A 15,162-nucleotide genomic window follows, 5' to 3' on the forward strand; every position below is an offset into this window, starting at 1 on the left:
CTGAACACATGACCAGCAGCTCATTACAAACAGATTACACATTACTAATGAGTAAATACTCATCCTGAACACATGACCAGCAGCTCATTACTAACTGATAATTACACATTACTAATGAGTAAATCAGGGTTCTTGCACCATTTTTTAAGTCAAATTTAAGACATATCAAGACTTTAAGACTTTTTAAGACCATCACAAATATAAATTAAGACACAAAAATTTCGGAAAAAGAATTACTTGAAAATTTATTTGAGTCATTTTTGAGTTTTTATTGAGTCATTAATAAGACATGGCTGTCGGTGTCGTCCGTGCACCTTGGCACGGACGACACCTAGGCACCTTGCCTCGTAGTCACCCGTCTTCTCCAACCACCCACGAAACCTGTCCTCCTCCAACCATTTCTCATTAAATTTCCACCGTCCCATCTTCAGACTAGCACCGCTAGCCTACTGATGTCCACCAGCTAGTGACGAGTGACGACATCAGTAGGCTAGCGGCGCTACTTTCAGGTCAAATAGGTAACGTAAAACTCCAGGGGAAATTTTCGCACACACAACAAATCACCTATCAGATTAAATAACCCACTGCAAAATGTAATACCTACAGCAAATTTACAGTACATTTAAGACAATTTATGACCTTAATTTCACAACAAACAAAAAAAGTATGACTTTTTAAGCACCCTCGGGAACCATGTAAATACTCATCCTGAACACATGGGGGGGCATGACCAGCTGCTCATCACTAACTGATAACTGCTAATTATACTTCCTGCCTATTACACATTACTTCCTGCTAATTACACATTACTTCCTGCAAATGACACATTACTTATTAGTAAATACTCATCCTAAACAGACGGGGGGGCATGACCAGCTAATGACACTTACCAGTAAGGTGTTCCAATGAAGGACTTCCTCTTTGCGATGGTAGCGGTTATTTTGGCGGCCACCCCGAAGTCGGCTGAAATACGGAGCAGTGGGGCGTTTGAGATGACGTATTGACACACACACACGCACACGCACACACGCACACACACACACACTTACCTAGCTTCACATCTCCATAGTCTGTTAGGAGTATATTGGCACCCTATTAGACAAAACAAACAGAAACAAAACACATTATGGTTCAATGCCCCGGCTTGAACCAACAGCCCTGACAGAGAGCCTGTCGGCTAAAGAAACAGACCCATGCTTTGAAAACACAGATAATTAACCGCTAAAGTTAAGCAATCAGAGTGTGTTTCATAAGCTCAGCGAAGCATGCTAGCCATCTCGGAAGTGAGTTAATCATATTGCAACGATGGCAATACACTTTTTCTACACAAACATGGCTATTTGTGTAAAGGGGCTTGTGTTATTGGCCTCATGCATCACTAGCTGTGGAGTTAGCCTGGCTAGCCCCATGCATCACTAGCTGTGGAGTTAGCCTGGCTAGCCCCATGCATCATTAGCCGTGAGAAAGATCTACTATGTTTCTGTTGGCCCGGCCGACTGACACAGGAAACAGGAAGTGTGCTCTGTGCGGCGCCCGGAGCAGAGATAACGGGGCCCAGCCGTGACCTGCGGTATCAACACCGGCCTCACACGGTCACATGAAGCGCGGGGGGGGGTCGTCATGCCGGACCCTGTGCTCTCCCCATCACCGAGGATTCACAACGGATTTGCTCACATCCTCACTCCCCGGGTTTCCGAGCACCGCGGCCGGCTCGACTGCTGACCCGACCAGAGATATGGAGCCCAGGCATGGCTGTGTCAACACCAGGCCCGGGCTGAGACTTATATGGGCGTGCTGGTTCAGATTGATTCACCGTTTATCCAGTCGGTCATCAGCACGTTGGACCAGAGCTGAGTGTATTTTTAGAAGTGGTATCATTAAGGAGCAGGGGTCATGCCTCCAGCTCTGGGAGGCCTATACAGGCAGACCGCGACTGGGACCTCTCAGCCCCAGTGGTCAAACACCAGGTAGACCTTATGGCAGCCTGTTCCGCTACACTCTCGTCTCGTCTTTTATCAGTTGTGTAACTCTAGCTCTGAGCAAGTGTGCTACAGATGTATTAATGTTGGACTACTGGAGATAACAGTCCACGTATGAGCAGGTTATCAGAGCGGGTAGTGAACCAGGAACTTTCTGATGCGTGCATGAGGGTGGGTCGCTGTACCTTGATGTCTCGGTGCATCTTGCCCTTGATGTGCAGATATCCCAAACCCTGTGAAGAGGAGAGTCTTTTAATGAGGACTGACAGGGTTTAAATTGACGTAAAAAGGCTACAAAGAAATACGTTATCATCCATCAATGGTGAGACAGAATTTTCTTAAAAATCCTCTTTTTGTTCTGCTTTTACGTCGGCTGTAAGTAAACATTTCTTTTAGGCATGGTAGGTAGGTAAAATTGTGAGCCACTTTCGGTCACACTGTTGATGAATGATGATGTTTTCTGAAAGACTGAACTTAATGTAATACCTGGAAGATTGAACAACGGGCTAAAAACACCTTACCTGTAAAGTCTCCCTGGAAACGTATGCTATCTGAGCTTCAGACAGAGGTCCGGTCACTGTAACACACACATTAATACAGAATGACAGTTGACATCGAGCCAAGACATAATACACTGGAAGGTTCTCCTCAGTCTCTCGTGTCTGTGTTCATGCTCAGCAGCAGCTCACCGTGGTAGATGTCCTGCAGGGATCCTCCCCCACAGTACTCCATGCAGATCCACAGCTTCTCCCGGCTGCAGCAAATGAGGGAGACGGAGAGGTCAGAGGGATCACTATTCAGCAGAGCCAACAGTCGGTTCTGACCCAAAACACGGAACCAAATGCATAAAGAAGGCATGGTTGTTCCCGAACCACAGTAGAATTGACCCCCACAGACAGTTGGCTGGAACCCCAGACACAGTGGGATGGAACCAAACTCAGCGTGATGGACCCCCAAACAGAGTGGTATTGAACCCCAACACACAGAGGGAGGGGACCCCGACACACAGTGGGATGGAACCGTACACACAGTGGGATGGAACCAAACACAGTGGGATGGAACCCAACACAAAGAGGGATTGAACCCAACACACAGTGGGATGGAACCCAACACACAGTGGAATGGAACCAAACACAGTGGGATGGAACCCAACACACAGTGGAATGGAACCAAACACAGTGGGATGGAACCCAACACAGTGGGATGGAACCCAACACACAGTGGGATGGAACCAAACACAGTGGGATGGAACCCAACACAAAGAGGGAGGGAACCCAACACACAGTGGGATGGAACCCAACACAAAGCAATCGAGTCAAATCTCTAAAATAAAGCAACCATTGCATTTTAAAAATCCAATAACACTGACGTTTAGGGATTCAATCCTTCACAAGACAACACTGAAATAGTGATCCAAACTTTTATATATTGTGGAGACCCTAATTTCTTCATACAATAAACCATTGCCAGGCTCAACACACACACACACACACACACACACACACACACACACACACACACACACACACACACACACACACACGTTAGCCAACCACTTCTGAGGCCGTGTTCTCGTTAAAAATGCTGGAGGCCCAGAGGCAGCAGGCGGGCCGGTCGCTCCTGCTTCCTCTGCTGATACCAGTCTACAGCCCCGCCGCCGGGCCCTGGTGGGGCCGCATCCTGGCACCGAAGGGCCCGAGTCAGCAAACATGGCTACCGTGTTCTCTCACGTGTTGGCTCAGAAGCCTCGAGGAAAATACTGTCAAGTATTTTATTAACGACTGTTAATTCCCAGAAGAGTTTTAACTCGCGGAAGAGTTCTTACTTCACAAATCCTAACTTCAGTAAGAGTGGAAAAACTCTGGAAAGAGTTCCAACTACAGGAAGAGCCTAACTTAAGAAGAGTTCATACTTCAGGAAGAGTTCCAACTACAGGAATAGTTCCAACTACAGGTGCAGTTCTAACATCAGGAAGAGTTCTAACATCAGGAATAGTTCAAACACCAGGAAGAGCGCCAACATTTGGCATGGTATAACTCTAGGATACGCCTCACAGTTTGAAGGCTACTTGACAACAATGGGATAAGGAATGAGAGAAGAGCAAACTGCGATCCAGAGCTGGGATACTTTCCATACGAATGTAAACAGTTCATTCGGTTCAGTGAGTATTCAAAATCATTCAAACCACAATATAATCCTCAACTCTGAGCATTTTCCAAAACAAGATTTGAAGAGGTTCAGCGTAGAGGTATCCCATGTACATAACAGCAGCCAAAGCAGGAAGAATGAAAGAGCAATGATTGAAGAAAGATTAAATAAATAAGGGAAAATGGAAAAAATGAAAGAAAGAAATATAGAAGCGAAAAGATAGAATAAAGAAAAATTAAAGGACAGAAAAAGTACAAATTAGTGGAAAGAACGATATGAAATGGGTTAGAGTGACCCACTGAAGGACTGAATGAAAGAACCATGCATGGGTTGCAGAGGGATCTTACCACAGGTAGCTCCCAAAGTAGGCCACGATGTTGTGGTGCATGCACTCCTTCACCATGAAGATCTCCTGCTGGATGATGGAGAAGTCATCGCCTGTGAGGAGAGAGCGCATACAGGAGGTTAATACGTTATGCCTTTTAATATAATAATAATAATGCATGCCATTTGATGGAGCCTTTCATCCAAAGCACTTCATCATAAAATAATAATAGTATACACGATATATCGAGTGCAAGCATTCTTAGCATGGGCGCAACCAGCGGTAGAAAATTCATTATTTCATTTATTAATGAAATAATGTACACAGTAGTATAGAATAATAGTAGTAGAATAGTACACAGACTCAGTCACTTAATGCTGTCGTCACTGGAAGATCTACTACTGGTTATAAATAACAAAAGGTACTATTTTCAAATGTTTTACGCCAAAATTGTTCACATTTAGGGCATTTAGCAGACGCTTTTATCCAAAGTGACTTACAATAAGTACGCTAGCGCAGTGCTAACACACGTCAGAGCAGTAGGAAGCTAGCGCAGTGCTAACACACAGCCGATCAATGGGATGCTAGCAGAGTGCTAACACACGTGCTATCAGTAGGAAGCAGTGGAGACCTGTAGTATGTGAGGCCAGCTGCTACCAATTGAGAAGTCAGACAAGGTCCGGGAACACATTCTCTCGCCATCTCTCACACACACACACACACGCACACATAAAATTGGCCCACTAACAATTGTAAATGTACACTCTGCACACACACCCAAAAAATACATGAGAATCTCCCATACATCTAGAAACACAGGAGATCTGTCAGCAGCAGTAGCAGCAGTTGGCTGGTGGGATCTGATGACTCCCCACAGGAACCAAACCACGACCAATGAGAAGCTGAGGCTCTGACAGCAGAGAAGAATCTTCAATCAAACAACCACAAACTGGTCTTCATCCACAGACCTAACAACCTCCCTCTAGCTTTGGCCTTTACATTTGGACTCTGTCATCGTGTACATAGATACATTCTGCATCAAGTCTACCTCCAAAATAAACATGTATTCAAATGTTTATCGGTTCTACATTGCAGCGAACGCCTGGTTTCCGGTGTGGGAGTAATAAAGTTAATATCTGATCGTACGGCCTGATGTTTGTTTAAACCTCTTTTGGACATTCGGCAGATACCCTAACCTAACATCAATAGTTCAGTCTGAACCTGCTGTTGACTAGCAACTGTTGAAAGGAGACCAGGGTATCGTCATGTGTGTTTCTGCAAATCTTGCATTTCCCTGCAGAAGAGTCTGGTTTGCTACCACCATTAAATGGCCAGCTGCAGATCTGTGATAGCTCTGATTTTAAAACGTGGGGCTGTTGTCTAGTGGAGTGGAATGAGGGGGGAGGAGAGAAATGAATGAGTTCAAGGACGGTCCCATGAGAGTCTGAATCAAAGTCTGGAGTGGTAAACAAGCTGCCTTCTGTGCGGCACCCTCTCTCTGTATGGCTCTCTCTCTCTCCTCTCTCTCTCTCTCTCTCTGTATGTGTGTTTGTGTATCTGTGTGTGTCTGTGAGCGTGTGTGTGATATGCATTCCACTGTACTCTAGATGGAATGCACTCCTTAAACCCAGAGGTTCCCGGTAATTTGACCATTCAAGGCCTGTGACGTGCTACAAGTGTTTGGTGTCAAAACCACGCAAAAGGCCAGGCTCATAAAGCCTCCATTGGCCAGGAGTACTGTGTACTGTACGCCTCCAGAAACACCGGGCTGGGGCGTGCACCAGAGGTGGGTCTCACCTTTCACCTTGAGGAAAATGTACGATGGAAAGAAAATGACAAAAAAAAAAAAAGAAACTTGTGTTGACACAGATTGTTTGAACTTGTGTTATGCAACTCAAAAGGTCTGACGCAGAGGTCACTTGTTTTGTGGACGCAGCCGATAGTGGATGACATCAGGGCTATGGAGGTAATCGTGCCTTAAGAGACGCTGCCGGGGCTGGGTGCTGTCGGGGCTATAGACCTGCGTTAATATTCTGAACGTCACCCAACGGGTCGTCATTGGGACTGAATCGTGAATCAATCCCTTCTGCTCCGGCGGTCATCTCTGAACGAACGAACGAACGCACGCACGCACGCACGCACGCGCACACGCGCACACACACACACACACACACACACACACACACACACACACACACACACACACACACACACACACACACACACACACACACACACACACACACACTAGACCTCAACAGGATCATCATGTCTCAGGTCACGTGGTTATGAACTCTGCAGAACCGCTGGGCATTAAGTGTGGTCACCACAGCTAGTCTGAGCTGCAAATGGGCTCAATGGGAGTAATTCACCGAGTGGCCATCTCGGTTCAAACGGCTAGCCGGGTGGGGGGAACTGAATGCGTAATCCGGCATCCAGTGGCTGCTAGGTGAATAAGGCCCATTGTACCATCAGATTTAGTTGGTCTGAGTGGAACATGGGGTTTGCAAAAGGCTCATGCAGTGCGTTAGCAGGGTAGGTCTGTAATCAGAATACATTCATGTCTCACTTGAATGCATTTAATTGCGATGTTTTCGGGAGGCCTGTAATCCGCACACATCTGGATGGCTTTTGTAATCCGGAAAGAACCGGCTCCAGAGAGATTAGCGCCTCTGGTACGAGTTATGACCGGTCCCAGTACACTGCACCGTTCAGCACCACTCCACTGAACACCAGCAAACTGAATTACCCTTTGGACCGGGGAAGAGGAGAGATGGCGGTTCGTAGCCATGCTCAAATGGGTGGTAGTTTATGAGGAAATGACCAAAGAAAATGATAATACTATCATTTAATCATCGTTTGATTACCATTATGGGAATCAAACGGTACAGTCCGATTAGATTAGATACAACTTGATTTATCCCCCGTAGGAGCAATTTGTTTGCTGCAACAGCCCATTATCAATGGATATAATCAGACCTGGACATAGTGTTTGAAGTGTGTTGTTTGGTCGACGTCCAAACCGTCTTACAGTGCTGCGGTTGTATACTTTCTTCTCGTATGGGTGGCCACAGTGGGAATCAAACCTACTGGGATGAGGCTAACCACAGCCGTGTAAATACTAGCTCTACTTGTTCAGCTAGACGGACTAACCTACTGGGTTGGGGCTAACCAGGGGCTAACCAGGTGCGTGTTGATGCTAGCTCTACCTGTTCAGCTAGCCAGGATTCCATCAAACCAAATGGCCATGACCACTGGTTTCTACCAAACAATTCTGAGTAAAAGCCTACATGAATGGTTATCTATAGTTTCAGTTCTGCTGCACTGTCTTCCTGTGTAAGTCGCCTCTGAACAATAACAGTGTACGTTATGGTTGTATACCCTTCTCCTCTCTGAAACATGGGAAACATGCGAGTTAACATCCAGACAAACATCGCTCCTGCCTAACGTTCGTTAAGCTTTCCAAACCCTTTATGATCTTGCAACATCTACATCTCTATTAACCATCTATCAACATCTACATCTCTATACATCTCTATTAACGACCTATTAGCATCTGTAGCTCTATTAATGACCTATTAGCCACTATATCTATTAACGATCTTTTTTTTTATTGCACCTAGAGAATAAGAAAAGTCCTAGATGCAGGAAGCTCTAGAAAGTTGAGTTGAGGAGACCAGACAACCCACATCCTGTTGAAGAGAACACATGCACAGGCCAGCCATCTTGTGGTTAGGTGTTGCACTGTGGATGTTTTGCTGTATTTCATGGCTTTCATAGGCTTTACGGTGGAAGGTGTGATGATATACTAATGATGCACAGTCTCAGTTCACGTTGGCCCCTCAAAGCACGTCACTGTGCTACACAAGACCTTAACCAATAAAAGTTACGGTTCACATTTTTACAGGGCGAGGGTCAAGTATAGTAACCATGCAACACCAGGTCAATGTTAATCATACAGCTCTAGTGGTTTGAGTTTCGATGCTTGAGAGAAACATCTGCTGGATGTGATGAGGATCCGAACACCCCTTGCTGCCCTTCTGTATACACCTGCGCCCATGAACCGTTTCCTACGAGACTGATCACTTCCCGTCCGCTGTGTCACCTCCCAGCAGTGGGAACAACGCGTTTGCCGTTGTGTGGTGCTGAAACACTTAGTTATGGTTCCACGTTGACGCAACGCAAAGGGGATTACGGACCCATTACGTCCTTGCGCACCTTCCTTGAGTCCACCTCAAGGGCCTGATGTGTGCCTCCCAGCAGCAAGGGCTGTGATTGGTCCGCTAACTAAAATCGACGCAGAACCAAAACAGCTTCGCGACTGCGTTGAAGCGACTGCGTCAACATGGAACCATAACCAAGCCTTAACAGGAGGCTGTAGTCGCCCGTCCGTTGAAACCAGGCGACAGCTGGTGCGTGAAGGATGCCGTCTGGAGCGTACGGCGGTGGGAACCGAGGTGTGCTGCGTTGGAATCCAGAAGCCTGCTCGGCAAGGCCTTTTGTTGGTTTTTATAACCGCCTTACCGTCAGTCCAACGCCTGGCAGTGATCAGGCAGCACAGCTACTCCCCCCCCGGGGCCGCCAGCGTGTTCCCTAAGCTGATGCCTGTGATCACTTAATGGCTCGCACATGTTACAAGAGGCCTTGTATTCTTTATAAGCTACAGCGCAAGCTATCAAGGGGCCAGGAGTTCCTGTTTATGTGTCAATGATACTTCAGCAAAACACCTCTTACAAATCCGAATGGTTACATTGCAAAAGCACGCCATTAGAACAATGTTGGGAGGCTTCACGGCCTAGGGCATGTTTCACCTTTCACTGAATGTATGATTCACCTTTATGTCGTTTCAGTGGCATAAAGGACAGGTAGGTGTGAGCAGATCTGCTGAGTCATCATGGCTAACCACAAACACCAATGGGATGTAATCGGCTGTTCGACAGGCCCGCCCGTTTGCCCTGGTGAACCAATCACTGGCGTTTGGCAGCCTTCATCAGATAGCCCCACAGCTTTCATAATTCACTTAGGAATTTGGCATCCATGCCACACATGGGAGAAGGAACTAAACGCTGGTCTAAATGAGGAGTTCACAGGTCCCCACTTCAACCTTTCCCTGGTACTCAGTGGTGCCTCGTTTGTGTCAACGACACTCCTCCTGGTCCAACCTGTTCGGTCCCTGGATCCACCCTAAGGTGTTTACTGCAATGATGGCAGCTGAGCAAAGCATGCTGGGAGGTGGCATTCCTGTTCAAACAGGATGCACTGGGATGGGCCTCTCGAGAGCAAGTCGATTTGTAACGATGATGACAATAATAATTATAATATGAATATTAATTCATATTCAATATTCAAAAAGCATTGATTTTTATAAATGCATTTCTACCCAAGGTGCTTAAAATGGTCGGTCCGTTTGGCCCGGTCTAACACAAAGATCTGTAGTCTGACAACATTCACCTGCTGTAGGAGACGGTCCCAACAGCCACCGTGGGCTTCTGAAAGCGATAAGTGTCTGGTGTGTGTGTGTGTGTGTGTGTGTGTGTGTGTGTGTGTGTGTGTGTCTGTGTGTGTGTGTGTGTGTGTTATCTCTGCGGCGTCTACCGCCAACCTCCCCTTATCGTGGGGAGGTTATAAAACCTGTCCCTCTGTCCCTCTCCGATCTTCGCTCCGACCTGTGGCTAATCTGGATGATCTTCTGTGACTCGTGCACATAAACAACACATCAGCTCCTGAAGCTCTCCGCCTTGCAGGGAGACCACATCCTGGACGCACCGAGACACAGCCTGTTGTTGTCACACCGTTGGCTTTCGTTTGTGATTATTGTGTGTGGTTCACCAATATATATTGCACTGAATGTTACTTTAACGTATTACATACATCTGTGGATGTGTGTGTGGTGGTGGGGATAACCGTCTATAATCATGTGTACATATTGTACATTTGTTACTTTAATGTATTGAATCTATTTGTGAATGTGGTGTGTAGTTATTATACAGTTAGTATACACATATCTTACAGGATGATTTGTATATTTTTCCTATAGTACAAATGTGACACCCAGGCTTCCCCTTGAAGATCAATAAAGAATTCTCATCTCGAAGCTCGAAAGCTCTGATGGAGAGAAGTGTCACTGCAGCATCTCAATGTGGCAGGTGAGTGATCATCTCCATGTCCAGATAAGTGGACAGGTCGTTAAGATCTGAGTAGTCTGATGTAAGCTGATGCCATTCTACTTAGCACCCCCTTTCTCCTCCACCAGTATCATCCTCCTCATGTGGATGATGAGGCCGAGGGCGACAGAGACACACTGGAGGAGGGAAAATCTCCCAGTTTAATGTCTGATAATCCTCCAGGCTTTGTCTGGAGGCCTGGGGCCCAAACCCACCCGTAATCCCTCTAATCTGGCCAACCGTAGCTCCGTCACTGGGTCACCATCACCACGTTACTAGCATCACCAGCACTATAGCTACAATACCCACCACCCTTACTACCATCAACAACATCAACATTACAATACAACAGCGTGGTGAACAGTCACACCACTACCATTACACTACTACAGAGTGGTGAACAGTCACAACACCACTACCATTACACTACTACAGAGTGGTGAACAGTCACAACACCACTACCATTACACCAGTGGCGATTTCTCTAAGACTGCAAGGGAAGCTCAGCTTCCCCTAAAATTTCAAAAATTAAATGGTCAAATATATACTGTTGTGTTAACATTTCATTGACTAAAAATGCGTTAGAACACGTCCATCTCGAAGACGAGTTTGTTCAGAATCAGCCGCTTATCGCAGGTCGACTGACTCGATTTCCTTCTCATACATTACAGTAGCGTCACAGCGCGTTTGCCTGTTGAAGCTCAGCGTCCATCCACTTCAATGGGGCTGCATAGAACAGCTTTTTTTTAGTCATAATGCTGCGATTATGTCCCTCCCACGGACGCTCAGCGTCTCGGGTGAATGGAGGAGTGGGCTGGCCTGGACGCTGGGCTTCTGCGTGATGATTGGAGGGTCTGCGAAAGACTGAGTTGCCATTTGATTGACAGCGATTTTGAACTATAAAAAGCCGCCGGAGCGGTCTTCATTCCTCAGTCCCATCGCAGATTTTGTAAGCGAGTTGAAAGACGAACTGCAACCTATTTCTTGATATTTGCTTGGCGAAATTGCTTGACAATTTTCATCGTACATTTCATACACATATTCACACAATTCCTTGCTTCAGTTTAACATAATTCCCACATTCCATTGTTCAAGTTGAATATCGTTTTGGTAGTTGGCCATCACTTTGATTCAGGGAGCCTGAGGTCTGAACTTCAAGTCCTGTATTCAGATCAGGACTTGCAGGGTGTCAAGGGAAAGCTGTGTGATTTCTTGGTGTTCCTTATAGACATGGAGTTGGACAGTGCAATGCCTCAGCTTTACAAACTGTTCTCATTAGTGGAAACAATTGGAGGTACATCTGCAGGTGTAGAAAGGAGCTTCTCCTGTTTAAAGCGGCTCAAGTCCTACACCCGTAACACAATGGGCCAAGGCCGTTTAAGCAGCCTAGCTCTGCTGGCCATTGAGAGGACACTGGTCAAGTCAGTGGAAAAGACAGCTAGTTGGTTTGACAGAGCATTTCCTTGAAAAGGAACAGAGCATAATATATATATATATACATACATATACACACACACACACACACACACACACACACACACACACACACACACACACACACACACACACACACACACACACACACACACACACACACACACACACACACACACACACACACACACACACAATGTATATGTTGTAGGCCGAAAATGAGCTTCCCCTCTTTGAAAGACCAGCAGCCGCCACTGCATTACACTACTACAGAGTGGTAAACAGTCACACCACTACCATTACACTACTACAGAGTGGTGAACAGTCACAACACCACTACCATTACACTACTACAGAGTGGTGAACAGTCACAACACCACTACCATTACACTACTACAGAGCGGTGAACAGTCACAACACCACTACCATTACACTACTACAGAGCGGTGAACGCTCACACCCCTACCTACTACTACTTGTTTGCATTTAATAATTACGCTCCAGAAATTGCACAAACATATTTACTTTAGTCGTTTATCATTGTCTGTTGTTGACCTGTCAATCCCAACACCAATGGACATTTGGAAAACCAAAGACATTTGGAAAACCAAAAACAAGGAGGATGAGAACACTTACCTGGTTCCAGTTTTATAATCTTCACGGCAGCCAGCTCTCCCGTTTTGATGTTTCGTGCCTGAAAAACAAAACGGCCATCATCAGTGACTGACGAAAGACTAAACCCATGTTACAGTGGGACTAGCTTAGGGTACATGAACGATCATCAGATAAACCTGAACTGTAATGTAACACGATGCACTGTTGTGACACCAGCTACAGGCCTGATCCGCAAGGACCACAAGAGCCCTGCTTCATTACAGTTAAGATAGAGATACTTAGAGTGGTTATGTTAGACTACATGTATGAGTAATATTTATTATAGTCTACCCTATAATACATCTTATCCAGCCAAGGCTGATGACTGTGGATATGAAACCCTTAATAAGAGTAGCGACTATGCGTATGAGAGAATGTCGTGTCCGGGAAATCAAACCTTCTTGACCACCGTTAAGGACTTTAACAAAACATTCAAGGGGTGACGGCGGAGCAGTGAATGGTTATGCAGTCGTGACCCGTGTCTGTACATCTGCAGTTCCCACACATACAGGAGCCCAGGACACTCATAAATTCAGAAATACCTCACAGGACAAAGAAAGCGGCCAAACACGATTTTAAATAGGTATAAACATGTCTGAGTCCGACGTATGTGCTGCGAGAAGACAAAAACACCCGCTTTCTATAGAACACGCTCATTAACGTTCCACTGCTTGCAATGTGGCATGCGATACCTGCGCACACACACACACACAAATCCGCACCGTCACCTCACAACATCGTCTGTGACGGAGACATCAACACAGGTGCGGAGAAGCCGTTTTTCCAGCTCTGCTGGAAGGTGTTGCCGGTCATGTGGCTGATGTCTCTGGGCTGCAGATCCTCACTATGGAAACCACAGCCTGTCCTCTGAACCCAGAACTCTGGGAGGAATCCTTTCTCCAGGTGATCACGGCTGAGAGCATATGAGCTGGTTTCGTAATGCCCACTATGTGTTTGGATGAAGGTAGTATGTAGGACTGCAACGATTAGTCAAATAAGCAATGAGTGGATCGACAGAATATAAATATATATCCAAATTTCCTAATGGATTACTTGCTCAAGTCATTTATTGTGCACAAATAAACACTGGCTGCTTAATAATGCAGTTCAATTCAAATACTTCAGCCATATTTTCTAACAATATATTAATTTCCGAGGTGTCGTTGCTGGAGGCGAGTGTTGGGGGTGGACCTCTTGCACCAGGATGCCTACAGGTTGGACAACAGACATCGAGGTTTGAACCCACAACCTTCTGGCTGGGCGTCAAACACTCTGGCAGCCGCCTACCCTGCTTCTAACGTGATTATTCTCTGGATGTTTGATCCTTTCCATGCAGTCTACAGGACGTGTTTTCCAGGACGGGAAAACTGTTTTGCTCTTTCGTCGGTTCCAGGTATTTGCAGGATCCCGTATTAGGAAGGCAGCCAGTAGCTGCTTAGAGCGTTTCACAACGCCAGGGTAAATAACGGCCAATAGTCAATCTGTGCCACGCGATGTGCTGTCAATATCAATTAAAGAGGTTTGCGTCACCGGCCAAGACACAATCTCCAATCGAGACAATTATGCTGATTAAATGCAGGGTCACACTTCAGACCCAAAATTATTTTGTTATCCATCATTCATTGCGTTCACATTGGTAAAGTATTTGCAGTGGTTGCCAAGTTACAAGCTGTACAATTATGTGGAGCTGCAGTAGCTCAGGAAGCTGAGCGGGTCATCTGGTTACTGGTTCGATGCCCAGTTCCTTAAGACCCAACCCCTGACTGGCTTTTGTACTGCATGGTTGACACCGTCGTCGGTGTAGGCATGGGTGAACGAATGTGTGTTCGAATGGGTGAAAGGGAGCCCCAAATTTTAACGCACATAGGGTGGCCACTGCTTAGAAAAGCGCTGTATAAATGCAGTCCATTCACCATCCGTAGTCACCACCCAGCATTGAGACAGCTCCTACCTGCAACTCCAAGTAATGACCATTAGCCTGAGTTATCACACGCAATAAAGGCACACATTGATAACCTTCTCCCACGCGGTCATTCAAATCAACACACCGTCATTACCCCATCATAATCATAACCAGCCACTGCCCTGATCCTAACGTAGACAAACCCTCCGCTATGAGGTTTCCAATGTGTGAAGCAGAACAAATACAGGGAGAGAGAGAAAGCAGGACTTTTCCCATTTAGAGTATTTCCGCTGTCATTCAGGCCGGGAACACACCCAGGGCCCAGCGCGTGTTTAGACAGGGGCCTGCTCGGGTTTCAACGGGCTGCGGCCCCCGTGTGTGTGGGTGTATGTGCGTGTGTGAGAGTGTGTGTGCTCTCGGAGAATACCAGGCACTGCATTCCACCATTGGCTTGTCTAGGGGGTGGGGAATGGGGGGGTGCTGAAGGCTTTGTGAGTCGAGGGCCAGCAACAGGCATGTCAGAGTATCACCATACACATATTTAATCATATCAAC

At 46.3% G+C, this 15,162-nt stretch overlaps 1 protein-coding gene across 7 annotated transcripts in view; it reads right to left on the bottom strand.

Moving 5' to 3' along the window:
• The window catches only part of map4k5 (mitogen-activated protein kinase kinase kinase kinase 5), a 43,850-nt gene that overhangs the window by 27,093 nt on the left and 1,595 nt on the right, over positions 1-15,162 (bottom strand). For all 7 annotated transcript variants that reach the window (XM_084481743.1, XM_084481741.1, XM_084481742.1 and 4 more), the window contains exons 4-10: positions 12,687-12,744; positions 4,475-4,565; positions 2,669-2,733; positions 2,501-2,556; positions 2,165-2,212; positions 1,050-1,092; positions 891-963 (exon numbers count right to left, since the gene is read on the bottom strand). In XM_084481743.1, coding sequence (XP_084337869.1) covers positions 891-963; positions 1,050-1,092; positions 2,165-2,212; positions 2,501-2,556; positions 2,669-2,733; positions 4,475-4,565; positions 12,687-12,744 — 434 coding nt within the window. The remainder of the gene's footprint in view (positions 1-890; positions 964-1,049; positions 1,093-2,164; positions 2,213-2,500; positions 2,557-2,668; positions 2,734-4,474; positions 4,566-12,686; positions 12,745-15,162) is intronic.

Source organism: Micromesistius poutassou (assembly GCF_964030765.1).
Source record: "Micromesistius poutassou genome assembly, chromosome: 17".
Taxonomy (NCBI): Eukaryota; Metazoa; Chordata; class Actinopteri; order Gadiformes; family Gadidae; genus Micromesistius; species Micromesistius poutassou.